Source organism: Rhinolophus sinicus, linkage group LG06 (genome assembly GCF_036562045.2).
Source record: "Rhinolophus sinicus isolate RSC01 linkage group LG06, ASM3656204v1, whole genome shotgun sequence".
Classification (NCBI taxonomy): domain Eukaryota; kingdom Metazoa; phylum Chordata; class Mammalia; order Chiroptera; family Rhinolophidae; genus Rhinolophus; species Rhinolophus sinicus.
In genome coordinates this window covers 88,066,389-88,082,075 of record NC_133756.1, presented here as the reverse complement: position 1 = coordinate 88,082,075, position 15,687 = coordinate 88,066,389, and the positions used below count along the sequence as shown (strand labels likewise).

The following is a 15,687-nucleotide window of genomic DNA, read 5'->3' as shown; positions in this document are numbered from 1 at the left end:
CAGGAGGCTTCCTCAGTGACATCAAAATGTGGAGGGATTTATATAGAAACAAGATGAGAAAAGGATACAAAGAAAGGAGCCTGTGAGCAATGCATTGCTCAGCCACTGTTCTTTGCCCGTGCCAAATTTAGGACGCACTGTAGTCATTAGGTGAGAGGTTTTGGCGGGAAGGTCCCGGGGTGGGAAAACGCTGGCGCTGGAGAAGGAGACCTCAGGCCGGGTCCAGGTCGCTGCACCCCTCCGCTCCGCCCACCAGGGCTCGCTCTTGGCCTTCGGCTGCGAGGACGAGGAACTGGGCGGGCCAGGGGACCACCCCGCCCCAGGCAGCCGCAGCGCAGAAGGGAGAGCGGAGGGCGCCTGAGCCCGGAAAGAACGCACCGTCCAAGCCCCGCCCGTCTTCTCTCCCTCCCTTCCTCCCTCCCGCCGCCGACGTCGACGCTGCTCCGGTCGCCATGGTGACCAATCAAGACCCGGTCCCACCCCCGCCCCCCTGCTCCGGCCCCCTGACGTCGGCGCACGTCAGCAGCCGCGCGCGCCTGGCTGGGCCCTGCGGAGCGGGAGGGACGGAGCGGAGGAGCGAGCGGAGCGGCGGTCGCCGGAGCTCAGCCGCGCCACCCGAGCTCAGCTGCGCCGCCCGCCCGCCCGCCAGCCCGCGCTCCAGTCCGCCGTGTCTAGCAGCGGGGCCCAGCATGGTCATGGCGGATGGCCCGAGGCACTTGCAGCGCGGGCCGGTCCGGGTGGGGTTCTACGACATCGAGGGCACGCTGGGCAAGGGCAACTTCGCCGTTGTGAAGCTGGGGCGGCACCGGATCACCAAGACGGAGGTGCGGCTGGGGGCTCGGCGGGAGTGTCCGAGGCTAGGGTTCGGGAGAGGAGCTGTTTACAGAGAGGGGCGGCTGCAGCGGGGCCTTGGGAAGACCCGAGAGGCCGGGTCATAGCCGAGACCAGAGGGCCTGGGACTGTGAGGACCCAGGAGGTGCAGGGGATCTGTGAGCGCCTAAGGGGTCGGAGTCCGGTCACCAGGATCCGAGTGTCGTCTGATTGGAAACCCCACCAGCCGGGGCTTTGCCTTCCCCCTACGCCACCCACGGTGGCCACACAGAATTTCGCCCAGAGCCTTCCACCCTGGCCCTGACCTGGTCTGTGGCCTCCGCTCTGGAGCCCAAGTTCCGCGTCTTCCCAGCTTTCGGCTGGGGGTGGGGTGGGAGGGGAAGTCTCGGTGCTCCCGGGCAGCGCGGTGAGAGACGTCGCCAGCCCCGAGGACGGGACCGCCCGCGCTCGAACTCCCGAGACGGGGCATCGCGCATTCCCTGTGACCCCGGCGCCCCTCCCGGCCCGGTGAGGAAGGGGGCCCGGTGGCCGAGAATGCCCCAACGGCCACTGTCCACCTTCTTTCCCTCCTTTTGCCCGACTCTGTCTCTGATTTGGTGTCAAACTAGCTTGATGTTGTGCCTGAGGCATTTCCCTCTAATATTCCAGACAATGGGACTGGTTAAAATGGTCATCTCTGCATTTGCATGGTTGGTAGGTTGGCCTTTCTTATCCTAGCTTGTCTCTTTACCAGGTGTACCTTCTGGCTGTGAATACTCGTTCCTTAAGCCGCGCAGATTCTACCTCTCTACTCTTAGAGCCCTCAACTGCTTCCCGACGGTGAATTCAGTCAGCATCATCCCCCCTCCCCCCCACCATTGCACATTCTAGTGTACGGCACATATTTTCTCCCAAGTCTCTGTTCTTACCTAACCCACCCCCTTCCTTCACTGCCTCAAGCTGCTCTCCTCAGGGTCTCTATTTTAAGACTCACAAATTAAATACTTTAGAAAACGGTAGAAACAAAACCATTCTTTAGAATAAAACCTCGTGTTTTTGACATACTCTACTCTGCCTCATTGTAGTTGTTCTGGAATTTCATCCTTTTTCAGTTTTTTTTTCCCTCCAGTTTTCATCCTTTTCAGGTTCCCCCCCTAATTGTGAATGCAATAGAGGGTGAATATGGAATAACATAGGGCTTTTTTTTTTTTCCAGAATGGTGTAAGGTGAAGGGCATTTGAAAACTTGAGTGATTTTTGTAGCTGTTTTTCTTATAAGTTTTGCTTAACTTTGTTTATGCTTTGTTTTTGTGAAAGGCTCTTATTTCCAAAAAGAAGAGGTATGTGTCATTGTGTCATCTTCACTTTTTGCCCTCCCCTATTGATCCTGAAACAGTCCAAATATGACTTATTTTTTAGCATCAGGACCAAGGTCATAAGTTTTCCTCTCAAAAATTTCTCAGGGTTAGCAATTTAGATTAAGTGTGTAATGATAAATACTGTGACTATAGTGAAATTACTCCGATCCCAGCATTTTTGAAAATGAAGAAATTGGTACCATTCTTAAGAACCATGGCCTAATGCCATGGCATTTCCCCTTAAATTATATGAAAAGAAGCCGTTTTCAATGTGTATTTTTGTATGCGCCCTTTCTTAATGACTGTCTAAAAATGTAACAAAATGCACGTTACGGAGAGCTTCTACAGAAACCCTTTAGTTCGTAATATTTTTTTCTTATCAGCTCTTATCAGTATTAGTAGCACTATTTTATGAAGTCAGCTGTTATTTATTAGGTCAAATTTAGGTAGTACAATGTCTATTTAAGAACTGCTTAAGTGGAGCTGATAGTGACTGACTGATACTTTCTCTTGCGGTTGACAGTTCAAACCGAGTCTCTCTTAAACTGACATCTCTTGTAGAGCTAGGGGGCACTGTGGAGTAGTATCACGGCTTGGCTATGTGAGATGGAGTGAGATCAATTTGTAATTGAAGGCACAGGTCAGGTTATGAAAGAGCACCCAGCTCCAGAATTTTGTGTGTAGTGTATGTGTGTAAAATGATTAAGTTAAAAGTTAAATTTCTAGTCCACAGAGCCCATCTCCCTTGTGCTTTTCTAAAAAGGTGTCCTTAACATATAAAAAGAAAGTGTGCATTTAAGATGGGTGAGTGTTTGTGAAAATTTGGTGTGATTAAAGATACTACAGTTGAGAGGGGTGAGTGAAATAGCCGGTTAATAATGAAAAGTTCCTATAGATCTCAGGTTTGTAAAGTTGCTCTGTGAACTTTTATGGTAATTTCCACTTAGGATTGTTTAGCTACAGCGCAGATACAATTATTTGTTAAAGTATACTGTTTGTTGCTAGTTTTTCTAAAGCAGTATTTGTTATCTTCATGCATTCATTGTATACATATTTACGCCTTTGACAAATACAACAACTTCTTCAAATACTATAAATATGATGGCTAGTGAAAACTTTCGTTTTATTTAACATTATTTGAAGTTTTCATTGCTGAACATACTACAGTAATTACAGTGAAAACAATGTATAAAGAACAATATCAGCAAAATATTATTTTACTTACTGCTTATAAAAGTTTCTTCAATATACTGTAACATCAGTATAAGTTTGTGTGTTTTAAAACCTATAGGTCTTTTTTCCCAAGTTTGAACCCAAGGCAAATTTTAGGGCTTAGCTTAAACATCTATGTCATAAACAATTAGACTCTTATTTTTAATGGGCTCTTCTCTATCTCTTGTTCTGTTTTTTGTTTTGTTTTGTTTTGTTTTTTCTTTTACAGAACTTCGGAGATCCAAGACTGCTTGCCTTTTAGGAAGGAAAAAAATCAGTAGACAAAAGAGATCTTGATTTTGGCTTAATATAGCAAATAGCTTAACATTGTTTAATAAATATAATCACATCATCATCTGAAGTGGTATTCTCATATTAGATCTCTGTAAATTTTGCATACGGAAGGGAAAGCAGGTGGTGGTAGAATCCAGCTTCCTAATATAATACTTCATAAAAGCTTTGTAGTATTGGTTTATGGTTTATGAATTAGAGTAGCTAATTTTATAAAATTAGCATAATGGGAAAAGAATAATAGCAGTTAGACTGTTAAACTATTTTAGGCAGTAGTGGTTGCTAGTTTGCTATGCTATACATGTCCTTGAGTAATGTTTTATTAATACTGTACTAGCAAATAACTTTTTCCTTCTATAGCTAGTTTTTTGTCTATTAAATAAAATTTCAGAAAAGTCATTTGTGCCTTTAAACGTTTTTGTTTTCTGACTTCTAAAGAAATACAGTCTTAATGTAGAAAATCTAAAGAATAGTACACGTACAATTCCTCCAATGGGAATAAATAATTCTTAACATTATGGTATATTTCCCTCTAGTTGTCTTTTTAAATACATTTTCCATAGATGAGATCACATGGTAGGTACATTTATATAAATTGTACCCTTTTTCCACTTATCAGTATAGCCTGATCATTTTGTTTAGTATATAACTTTATAAAACTTTTTTAATAGCTGTAGTGTTCTGCCTTGTAGATGAATCCTATTTTACTTAACAATTTCATACCACTGGACATTACATAGTTTCTAATGTTCACTTATAATAAATAATTTGCAGTGAATAATTTTTGTGTATATGAGTCTGTGTCTACATTTTTAATTTTTTCAGGGAGGAGGAATTAGGGGTAAATTCCTAGAAGGGAAATTACCAAGTGAGAAGGTATTATTTTTACATTAAAGAGTAATATATATTCATCAAATCTGTCATGTTTATTATTGAAAATCTAAAAAGTATAGATAAATGGAAAGAATTACCCGTTATATCTTCACCCAGCAATAACCATCATTAGTTATTTTCAGACCTTTTCTATGACAGATAATTGAGTTTTCCTCAATACCATGCCTCTTTTATTAATTAGCTAAAGAGCGTATAAATGTGTTGCCCATGGACTCTTAAGGAAATTTCACAGAGGTTCTGAAAATTACCTTATTAAAATGGCACTTAGGTGGTGGGAGAACCTGGACTGCAAAACTGATAGCAAGGACATTCTGTAAACGGCTTTGATTCACTGAATAGCTTTCTCTGTGCATTTGAGGGCTTTTTTATTTAGGCACAATTCTGAAACTAACTACTATCTTTAAAAGTAAGTATTTTTTAAGCTTTCCAACTAGTTAAAGTATCAAAATTGCATTTTTAGAGCAAGGGTAGAAACCAGAGAAGGGCATATTATACCCTGATTGCAATATTTCTTGAAGAGAACTTATTTTTTAATACAATTGAATTTTATATTTTGCTTTAAAATTTTAAGACTCCTCTTAGTAGTCTTAGTATTAATCTTGTGCTCTGAAATATTCCAGATTTCATCTTACCATTTGCAACAACATGGATGGACCTAGAGGATATTATGCTAAGTGAAATAAGTCAGACTGAGAAAGAAAAATACCATATGATATCACTTATATGTGGAATCCAAAGGACAGAATAAATGAGCAAACAAAACAGAAATAGATGATTGCTAGATGAGAGGGGGTTTGGGAGTGGGGGAGAAGGTGAAGGGATTAGAAAGTACAAATTAGTAGTCACAAAATGGTCACGGGAATGTGAAATACATTATGGGGAATATAATCAATAATGTTGTAAAGACTATGTAGAGTGTCACATGGGTGCTGGACTTCTTGGAGGGATCACTTCATAGATTATATAAATGCCTAACCATTGTGTTGTACACCTGAAGCTAATATAAAACAATAATTTTTAAAAAAAATACAGCAAAAAAAAAAATTGCAGATTTCAACAAGTAACTATTATGTGCAACAGAAGGACTTGTTGCCAAATCATTTAATCACTAATATTTGTATCTAGGTCTATTATGATCTTTAATTGTGTGTTGAAATAAAAATTTTATTTGTCGTGAAGTATATATGCTTTATTAGAAATTGTTCCCTAGTTTCTTGGCTCTCAGACAAGTAATATTAGCAAATTATTCTGTTCAAATGCCCTGTTCTTTTTTGGGGAGTCGGGGGAGACATACATGAAAAATAAGAGTTGTGTAAATTTTTGTATTCTGTAGAAATTTTTAACTTTGACAGAGTTTAATGTGTTTTGATTTTAATTCCATTGGGAAAGTCTATCTCAGTATCAAGCAATTAAGAAAACATTTATTTGGAAATAACTGAAATTGGCCTCAATTCTTGGATTCACATGATGACATTTGATTTATGGCCCTCTGCTGATGACAGATTCATTTCCTTGGAGCCAAATGGATTCCAGAAATTCATTAAAATACTTTTTTTCTCTTTAGGATACCTGGTACCTCTTCTGCCTTCCACTTCTATATTTTTTAAATAAGTTATTTATGTGAAAGTTCTGTTATACAGAACATTTGTGGAGAATGCTTTTTCACCCATCAAAGAGAAAGAGCCCACGTATCCAGTTTGAGATTATTAGAAGAGTAAGAGACAATTACATTTGGGAATGTCATCAGAAAAATCTTCATTTTAAAAAACATTTTAAAAATACTTTAAACAAGTTAAGAGATGAATCTTGGGTGAATTAAATGAAAAAAAATTGCTAAAATTTGTTTTAAGTTTTTTAAAATAAACATAGTATTTAGGTGTTATTTTCCTCCAATTTACAAAAGGAATTATAAACATTGCTTATTTATTGTAGACATTGTTAAAGAGCTCAAAGAAGAAAATAAACATCCTTAATTCCACCATCCAGACCAAGAGATAACCACTGTTAATATTTGCTTCAGATCCTCTTAGTTATTCACTTGTATTTTATATGTAGGTAATAAAATTGATGTCATCTGTACATATAATCTGTGTTTTTTACTTAGTGTGTTATTGACATTTTTCCCAAGTTTAAAAAACTGTCGAAAGCATGGTTAAATAGTATCCTTGCATATGACGCTCTGTATGTTATTTAATGTATTTCCTGTTATTAAATGTTTAGATTATTTCTCTTGCTGTTTCTCTTTCTGAAATAATGTTTCAGAGGGCATTCCTGTATATACATCTTTGCGTACCTATCTGATTATTCCCTCAGGGTAATCCTATAGCAATAGAAATGCTTGGGTCAAGGGGTATATCCTTACATCCATATCTTATGGCATGAGATGCTAAATTATCTTCCAGAAAAAGAGTACCTATTAATCCTCACCAGGAGGAATGCATATTTACCAGAAATTTGATTTTTAAACATTTTCCAATTTGATGGGAGAAAATATTATTCTAATGTGCATGTCTTTGATTACACAATTTCATATGACTATTTACATTTCTTTTGTAAATTGCTTTTTGTTCTTTGGCCCAATTTTTAAGTGAGTGTCTTTTTTGTTGATTTGTTTAAATAATTTTAAGATAGGAGGTTATTTTTAATCAGTTCTTTCATAGTCTTTTTATGGATATAAAAGTATGCTGACATTTACCTTTCTTCCAATTTTCCCTTACCCAAGCATTATAATAATCAAATCCTTATATTTTAAAAGTCAAAATTTAAATTAGAAAACGTTTAACTTATTTATTATTTTAAAGGGTAGTTGAAGAACTCCCATGTCATTATTACTACTGACTCTTACTGCTTTCAGAAATGCGCTCATTGTAGTCTACTCAATCACATTCACTTTTCAATCAAATGATAGGCTGGTATGTTCTCATTCCACCTGTGATTTGATGTATAAGTTGTAAAAGTGTATTTAATCTTTAACTTCAAAGATCTAATTGTATGGTGAGCATATGCTCCTTGGTACTTCAGAGGGACAGTGTAGAATTTGTGTATTAGTAGTAAATGTCACTGAAGCAGGTATTATTTGAGGTAGCAAATATGTTAATGCCTTCTGATTTGTTACTAGAAAAATATTTCTTATTGTGTAACTTCCTTATAAAGTCCCCCAAAGCCACTTTTATATGTGTGGTTCAAAGAAAAATTGCACAGAAAAGTATAAAGCAAAAAAATAAAACAATCCATTATTTTTTCACCCACTGATAACATTTTTGTCATATTTGTATCTAGTTTTTCCTGATCTTTTTCTATACATACCTTATATTGAGACTGTACTGATATCCTGATTTTTAATTTATTATTTAGTCTAAGCATTTATCCATGTTGTTAAAGGAACCATTTTAATGGTTGTGTAATAGTTATAAAGTTACCATAATTCATGTAGTTACTTCCTAATTACTATTTCTGTTTTTAATACCCTAGTGAATATATTTACACATAAATACTTATCATCATTTCAGACTATTTCCTTCACATAATTTCTCAGAAGTAGAATCTTTAGGCTAAATGGGATGGATGATTTTTAAAGTTCTTGATAAAGATTGTCAGATTACCTTCCAGAAAAATTATAACCTATTTTATATTCTTACCAGCAATATATAAATGTGGCCTTCTCATTGAACCTTAACTCACAAGGGTGTTTGTTTTTTAATCTTTGTAGATATAATAAGTGAAAATGGTATTTTTTTTAGATATAATTAACATATTAGATATTTTAATTCACATTTTCCTATTTATGAGATTGAATATTCAATGCTGCTACTTTACGTGGGATTTAGTTTGACAGTAATCATTCTAGCCTATGCAGTATGCTCGGTAAAGTTGTATAGGGATACCTAGAAGAAGGAATATTAATTTTTCTATCTCCAATAAATTCACTGAAGGCTTTTTTTTTAAAGATCATGCATAATTAGGAATTAGAGAGTTGTATTATTTAGATGAACAATAACAACAAAGGGATCCTTCAGTTTACAAAGTCCCTTGCTTGAGTTTGTTACCACCATGCAGATTTTGTATTTGGCACTGTGTTTGAAACTAAATAGAGAAGGGGTGTGGAGAGGAAGTTCCAAGAAATCTAAGTTCATAGTTATCTTCAAAATGAACTGTTGGAATACAACCCTTTTGTAAGTTCAGACTTTTGTACACCATTGGGGAAATCCCCAAATGCAAATCATTTTTGGATAAAATTTGTTTTCCAAAATGTATTCTCTTTGTTCTCACAGGTCTATTAAGTTCCTTGAGGATAGGAATCAGATTTCGTTCATTTTTGTATCCCAGGTGTAATTCTGGGCACACAACAGGTGCTCAGTAAATGTGTGAATAATAGGCTCTTTGAAATAGTGAAAAGATTGAAATTATAGTTAGAAAGTCTGCGGGTTTTTTCCCCATTAATTCACGTGAGCTTTGGGACCTTTGTAGATTATGAAACATCTTTTGAACCTCACTTTCATCAACACATGGGTGTACTGCTTGTTCTATATATAAAGTTGAGAAATAAATGAGATAAACCTTGTTAAAATATGTTAAAGTATTTTGTTTAAAAGTGCTGCGCAGTTGTGAAAGACGCCATCATCATTATTTTATTTCTGAGAAGTACTTGGTAGGATCCCATTGTTAAGAAATTACCTGGAAGAGTATGGCAGAGACTGCTAGCTCACCCGAAATTCAGTTTCCTCTTCTTCCTGGACCTGCATCCCGACTGTTTCTTGGCCTCCCTTGCATTTAGGTAGGGACATGTGACTAAGTTCTAATTCATGAAGTGAACAGAAATAATGTGTACCACTTCTGGACCTGGCCCATAAAAACCTCTCATGAGGGATCCTCTGAGCTTTTTTCTCGTTCTCTCTGGCTGGAACGGAGACAGCCTTTAGCGTAACCATAGAAGCCACCCATTAAAGGTAGTTAGGCCTCCTAGACTCTCCAATGCCTTCATGGAAGAGGGCCACCTGCTATCTTTTCACCCATCCAGTTCTGCTATGTGAGCAAGAAATAAGCTGCTTTTGTGTTTGAATCATTACTTGTGGGATCTTGTTGTTACAGCGGCTTCATTAGCCCTAACTATGATAAGGAACATGCTAACTAACACGTTCTACTTTTTCGTTAGTGCTTTTCTTTTTCATAATCTTATAGCAGCCTTATCAACAAGGGGTAACAATATAAAGATATAAATATAGAGGCCTGTGGTCTACATATATATATATATATATATATATATATATATGGACCATGTGTATGTGTGTTTGTGTGTGTATATATACATATACATATATATGTATACATATATATACATATATATATATATATATATATATATATATATATATATATGGACCCAAGATAAAATTGAGAGAATTATATTTTGTCATTTGAGATTTTTTTTGGCTGGAAAATGTTAAGTAAAGTTTATAACTTCTTAAAATTTAATTAGATAATTTATATATTTTTCACTTTTTCATTGAGGCCAAGTTTCCAAAAGAGTATAAAAGAGAAGATAGCTCTTGGTAATATCTTGCTTTAATTGGTATTTAGTATCTGAACTTTTTCTTTAACATCAAATACGATACTCAAGATACATATAATGAAAATTTTTCTTAATAACAGTAATCGAGCAATTTTACAAGTCATGATTCTTTTTACTTCAATTCTTTTTCTATTTATTAGATGGTTATGACCCATTTTGTTATAAAAGCTTTCTTTTGGGGAGGGGTTACTGGTATCTAGACACACCAAAAATTGTAGGGCAACACATTTTCTTCAAAGTATGCCCTTGTACCTTCCTAAGGAATATTGAAGAGATTCAAGTATACATTTATGTTTTTATCTGTCAACTTTTACCCAAAGTTACCCGAAGTAAATGATAATACTGTGCTATATTCTCTCATTTTCTTAATTGGACAGGGAGGTCATTTTAAATGTATTAGGTCGGTGCAAAAGTAATTACGATTTAAAAAGTTAAAAATAATTGCAAAAACCGCAATTACTTTTGCACCAACCCACTATTTAGGTTTGAGGTGGTCTCATAATATCCCTAATAGCAAGTACAATGTCAGTCTACTTTCTAGCAAAGTTTAGTACCTTTTGCTTTCTAGAATATTTTGATTACAGAAATAAAATACCAACAAACAATGAAAATAACAGTCATAAAACTTACGCACTTTACTGCCTAGCACAGGAGATACCCCCCTTCTTAGGCAAAATTTAATTTTACACATTGAATTTAGTAATCTGGTTTCCCCTGGGAAGCTTGAGTTCTTCTGTGGGTTACAATTAATTCAAATCAGGAAACAAGCTGTGACAGCAAATTAGAAATAGAGAAAGGTAAGAAATAAACCTTACAGTAAAGCTGTAAGAGACAACAGCGAAGGACAGAGTAGGCGTAAGGAAAAAAGAAAAAACTAATTGCATAAACAGGAGTCTAAGGGAATGAAGTGAATTGACGAGCTGAGTACTATTTTCTTGGATACCTTTTAGGAGTATTGAAGTATTAAAGCACATACAATAATTGATGTTAAAAATTACCCTGAAACAACAACTTAAACCTGGATTATGTTCAGAACGCGTTTTGGTAAAATGTGAAGTACATTTTCAAGTTTCTTCAGATCTTAACTAAAGTTTGGGTGGTTCCTAATTATCTGAAATTTTTATTTAAGTCAGAATGGCTTATTTTCTAACCAAATACTTACTAATTTTAAAAAAATGAATCTTTTGGTTGCATGAAAAAAATACATGATTGTTGGTTTCTGATTACCTAGTTATTCACCTTCAAATGCAGTTCTTTCTAATTAGTTATGACAGGAAAAGGCTACATTTTTAAAAATCAGATTCCTTTAAGGAAGTCAAAATTTAGTGTAACTACTAACACTTGAGTTTTTGCCCTTTCACTTTTAAAACAAAATTTAGTTCAATAGGTATCTTTTCATGTAGATGGATTTTGATACTTTATTTTTAGCCTTTTTCCAGAAAGGTTTGTCTATATTCTTTGGAACCTATCACTTGCTTTTCTAGAAAAGTTTTATTTCAGTATAATACAAACTTCCTACTTGTCTGATCATTTGTTTATAGATACTTTGTGGGGGAATGATAAGTAGTTGAAACTGCTGAGATTTTATTCTTCAATTTATAAATGGAGTGAAAAGGCATTACGGTTGTACTGTAAGAGAAATATGTTTTATTAAAGTAATTTCTCAGGGTTATTCTTCATGGCACACTAAAGACACGGCCAGACAAAATCTACCATAGTGTCTTAACATATGGTAGATGTTTAAGAAATATTTGTTGAATGAATGAATGAATGAGCATTGAATTTAAACTAGTTATCATCTTGTCATAGGAACCTGCAGGTGAAGTCTGAGATGTCATTTATTAAAAAGATTCTTAACTGGAAAATGTTAACTATTTTATACTAATTGTATTTATTTGTGTCTGGGATGCAGGTGGCGATAAAAATTATAGATAAATCTCAGCTGGATGCAGTGAACCTTGAGAAAATCTACCGAGAAGTACAAATAATGAAAATGTTAGACCACCCTCATATAATCAAACTTTATCAGGTATGACTTACCCTTACAGCTCTCCATGCTTCTCACATTCAGTTCTCTATTTTGCATCATCATTTTTCTCTTTTATATTAGTTTCTTCAGTCTACAAAAAGGATAATGACATGCTTTTATTATATTGAGTACTTCTGTCTTTCTATATTTAAATAAAAAATTAGGAAATTAAAAACTAGTAGCTTAATTTTAACTTGTCTCTCAGACTATAAGTTACTCATTTAAAAAGTTTATAGTTGTGCATTTATGATACCATGCTTCAGCCTGCTGGGTTTTGGTGGGGATTAATGAGGATATGGCAGTTTTGCTTATTTATACAATATGCTGCTTATGTTTTATGAAACACAAAGGCCAAAATAGCATATTACTTAGTGGCATACTTTGTAATACCTAGAACCAAATCTTTTATTTTTGGGGGGTTGTTTTGTCAGATAAAGTAAATGAGTCTTTAAAAAAAAATCAACATTATTAAGATATAATTTTTGTAAAATAAACTTCAACCATTTGAAGTATAAGCCATGTTTTTTACAAGGAAGATTTTTCTCAGATTTTTAAAGAGTAATTCATGTTTAAGAATGGTAATGTAATACAAAACGCTTAGTATTTCTATTTATTAATATATAGAATTTTTATATTGGAAAACTAGTTTTAAACTAAAATGTTATAGTACGCTAGCCTATGACTTTGGTCTCCAAAGTATGATGTATACACCTAGTGGTATGCTGAATTTAGCCTGTACTGGCTGATGAGAGCTGATTGTTAAATTTTTAGAAGTTTAGCAAGCTGATTAACATCATGTTAGTAGCTCAAAATCAGCGATGGCAGGAGTATTTACACCACAGAGGTTGGTTTATAAGCCAGAGCCTTTTATTTTCCCCTCAGAGCTGGTACTAGCGCACCACATTGTGCACTGAAATGGATCAGCACAAGTAATTGTCCGTTGGGGTATAATAAGAAAATATTAGAACTTCTAATTATGTTTATTTTTCAGATTTATCTTCTGTGTGCATTTTTTTCATCTTAGAACAAACTTATTTTGTGTGCTGGTTTGATCGGTCCATGGCTTTTTTTTTTCCAACTTGGATTCTGTGTGCATTTTATAATGTATATAATGTATTTATACAGTGGCACAGTATGTAATTTATGTCTCCATGTATATATTCATAAGTACATGTATATTTGACTAAAAAAAGCTTCATTGATAGAAATTTGCAATTAAAAAGGTTTGAAGACCATTAACATTACCATTAACTAAGATTAAGAGGCTGTGGTGTGCCACTCAAAACAATTCCTGAAGTTCTAAACCTGTGGAAGACCTCTTAGGTCAAATTTATGTCAGAGTATTTCTCCCTTTAAGCTTTTTTTTTTTTTTTTAATTCCTAAAGAGGATACTTATAAGAAAATAGTAACATTCTTAGAAGTCTCTAATGAGCCATAAGCCAAACTGAGGTTAAAAACTACGAGGATTCACATGATAATTCTGTGTGTTTGAACTAATAATCAGTTAAATTGATTTACTATTTGACCTGTTTAGTCCCATGTGGTAGGTAGCTCTTAGTTTTCTGGCCTGACAGGGAATAATCCTAAACCTACATGTTAGAACAAAATTGGTTTTAGCTTTTTAGTAGATAGCAATTAAATTTTATATTATTAGTTTGTATCAGTACACAAAAGGATAGTGTGTTAGAGAGAAGCAATCTAAAATTCATTCATTTTGAATTTATAAATGTATTTCCTTTCGGCTCAGTATAGTTTGAAACGTAAAATTTATGATAATGACACATTTCCTTTCTGAACCTAGAAAAACTAATTTAAATAAAAGTGCATAGCAATGGAGTTATGAAGAAGCTTTTGAACAATGTTTTGAAATAACAGTACTTTGTAGCAATATTAAAGTATAGTAGGAGGAATATCACATTGTGCTAGAATAGCTCAGCTACAGGCTAGATAAACTGAGTTCTATTTTATTATTATTTTCTTAATCAGAGTCTAACACAGGGCTAGAAAAGTCAGTGAGGGGGTGGTAAAAAGTTGATCATCAAAACTCCTGTTGCCTACATTAGTATTTCTGAAACTTAAATGTGCATAATAATCACCTGGGGATTTTGTTAAAATGTAAATTCTGTGTCAGTAGGTCTGGGTTGGGGCCTGAGATCCTGCATTTCTAACAGACTCCTGGGCAGTACTGCTGCTGCTGGTCCATGGAAGAGCGAGGGTCTAGATTTTTCACAAAAGTGTTAGCATGAGAATATTTTCAATCTTATAAACTTTGCCATATTCTGAATTGTTTATAATTTTGACACTTCGTAGTTTTAAAATAAGTAACTTCATAGAATGTTGTGGTAAATTGCAATCCTTTCCTGTCAGACTAATATGCAATTATTTATCAATAGGTAATGGAGACCAAAAATATGTTGTACCTTGTGACAGAATATGCCAAAAATGGAGAAATTTTTGGTAAGCACTTTTCCTTAACTTTTTTTATTTGAAAATGTCACTAATCTTCATGAATGGAGTATTTTCTATTAATTCTCCTGCCTGTTTAAGAATTGGTAACATGAACTAGAAATGTTTAAGCATTAAGATATAATAAAATATCCCGAAAGCTAAAAATATGGAATATAATATATTCTCTTATATTTATGATGTCAAAGCTACTGCTTAGTTCTCTTACCTGTGTTAAAGAGATTGGAGATCAAAGCTTTCATTCATATTGCAAGGGAGATTTTCTTTCCTTTGATCTTCCTTTTCACCTTTCTTTTTAGGGGAAAGATCAACAACAAATATTTATTGAACTCCTGCTGTGTCCTAGGCATTGTACTAGGTATAAGGGATATAGTGGTGACCCAACTAATATAATCCCTGCCGTTATGGACCTTAAACAGTTTAGTAAGCCATTAGCTCTAACTGTAATCCCTAGGGCAAGTCACTAACTGTACTTCTCTGGGACTCAGTTCCTTTATCTCTAGTAAGGAAGTATTTGACTAACTGGTTTCTTTGATCCATTCTAACCCTTAAAAAAATTGTAAATATATTATTAGTTCTTGCTTTCATCTATTTTATTTTTACTTGTGGAGCCAGAGCACTGTAGGTAGTCTAAGTATTTTTGTTTTTTAACCTAAATTTAAGTTCAAAATTGTTTTCTAAACAGCCTTATTGAGGAATAATTCATATACAATAAGTTGCACATATTTAATGGATACAATATAATAAGTTTTCACACGCATGCACACTGTGTGTGCATCCGTGTGAAAGAAACCACCACCACAATCAAGATATCCATCACTCCCGAAAGTTTCTTTGTGCCCTTTGTAATCTCTTTCCCCACCTCAGCACCACGCAACCATTGATCTGTCTTCTGTCACTATAAATTCGTTTGTATCTTCTGGAATTTTATGTTTAAATGTAATCATATAATATGTACTCTTTGGTGTCTTTCTCTCAGTATAATTATTTTAAGATCCATTCATTTTGTTGTATGTATCAACATACCATTTCTATTTATTGTAAGTAGATCCTGTTGTA

At 35.3% G+C, this 15,687-nt stretch overlaps 1 protein-coding gene across 2 annotated transcripts in view; it reads left to right on the top strand.

Moving 5' to 3' along the window:
- The first annotated feature begins 517 nt into the window (after positions 1-517).
- SIK2 (salt inducible kinase 2) overlaps positions 518-15,687 on the top strand; it is a 126,535-nt gene continuing 111,365 nt past the window's right edge. For both annotated transcript variants that reach the window (XM_019715263.2, XM_074335508.1), the window contains exons 1-3: positions 518-824; positions 12,046-12,162; positions 14,556-14,619. In XM_019715263.2, coding sequence (XP_019570822.1) covers positions 690-824; positions 12,046-12,162; positions 14,556-14,619 — 316 coding nt within the window. In that variant the 5' untranslated portion in view covers positions 518-689. The remainder of the gene's footprint in view (positions 825-12,045; positions 12,163-14,555; positions 14,620-15,687) is intronic.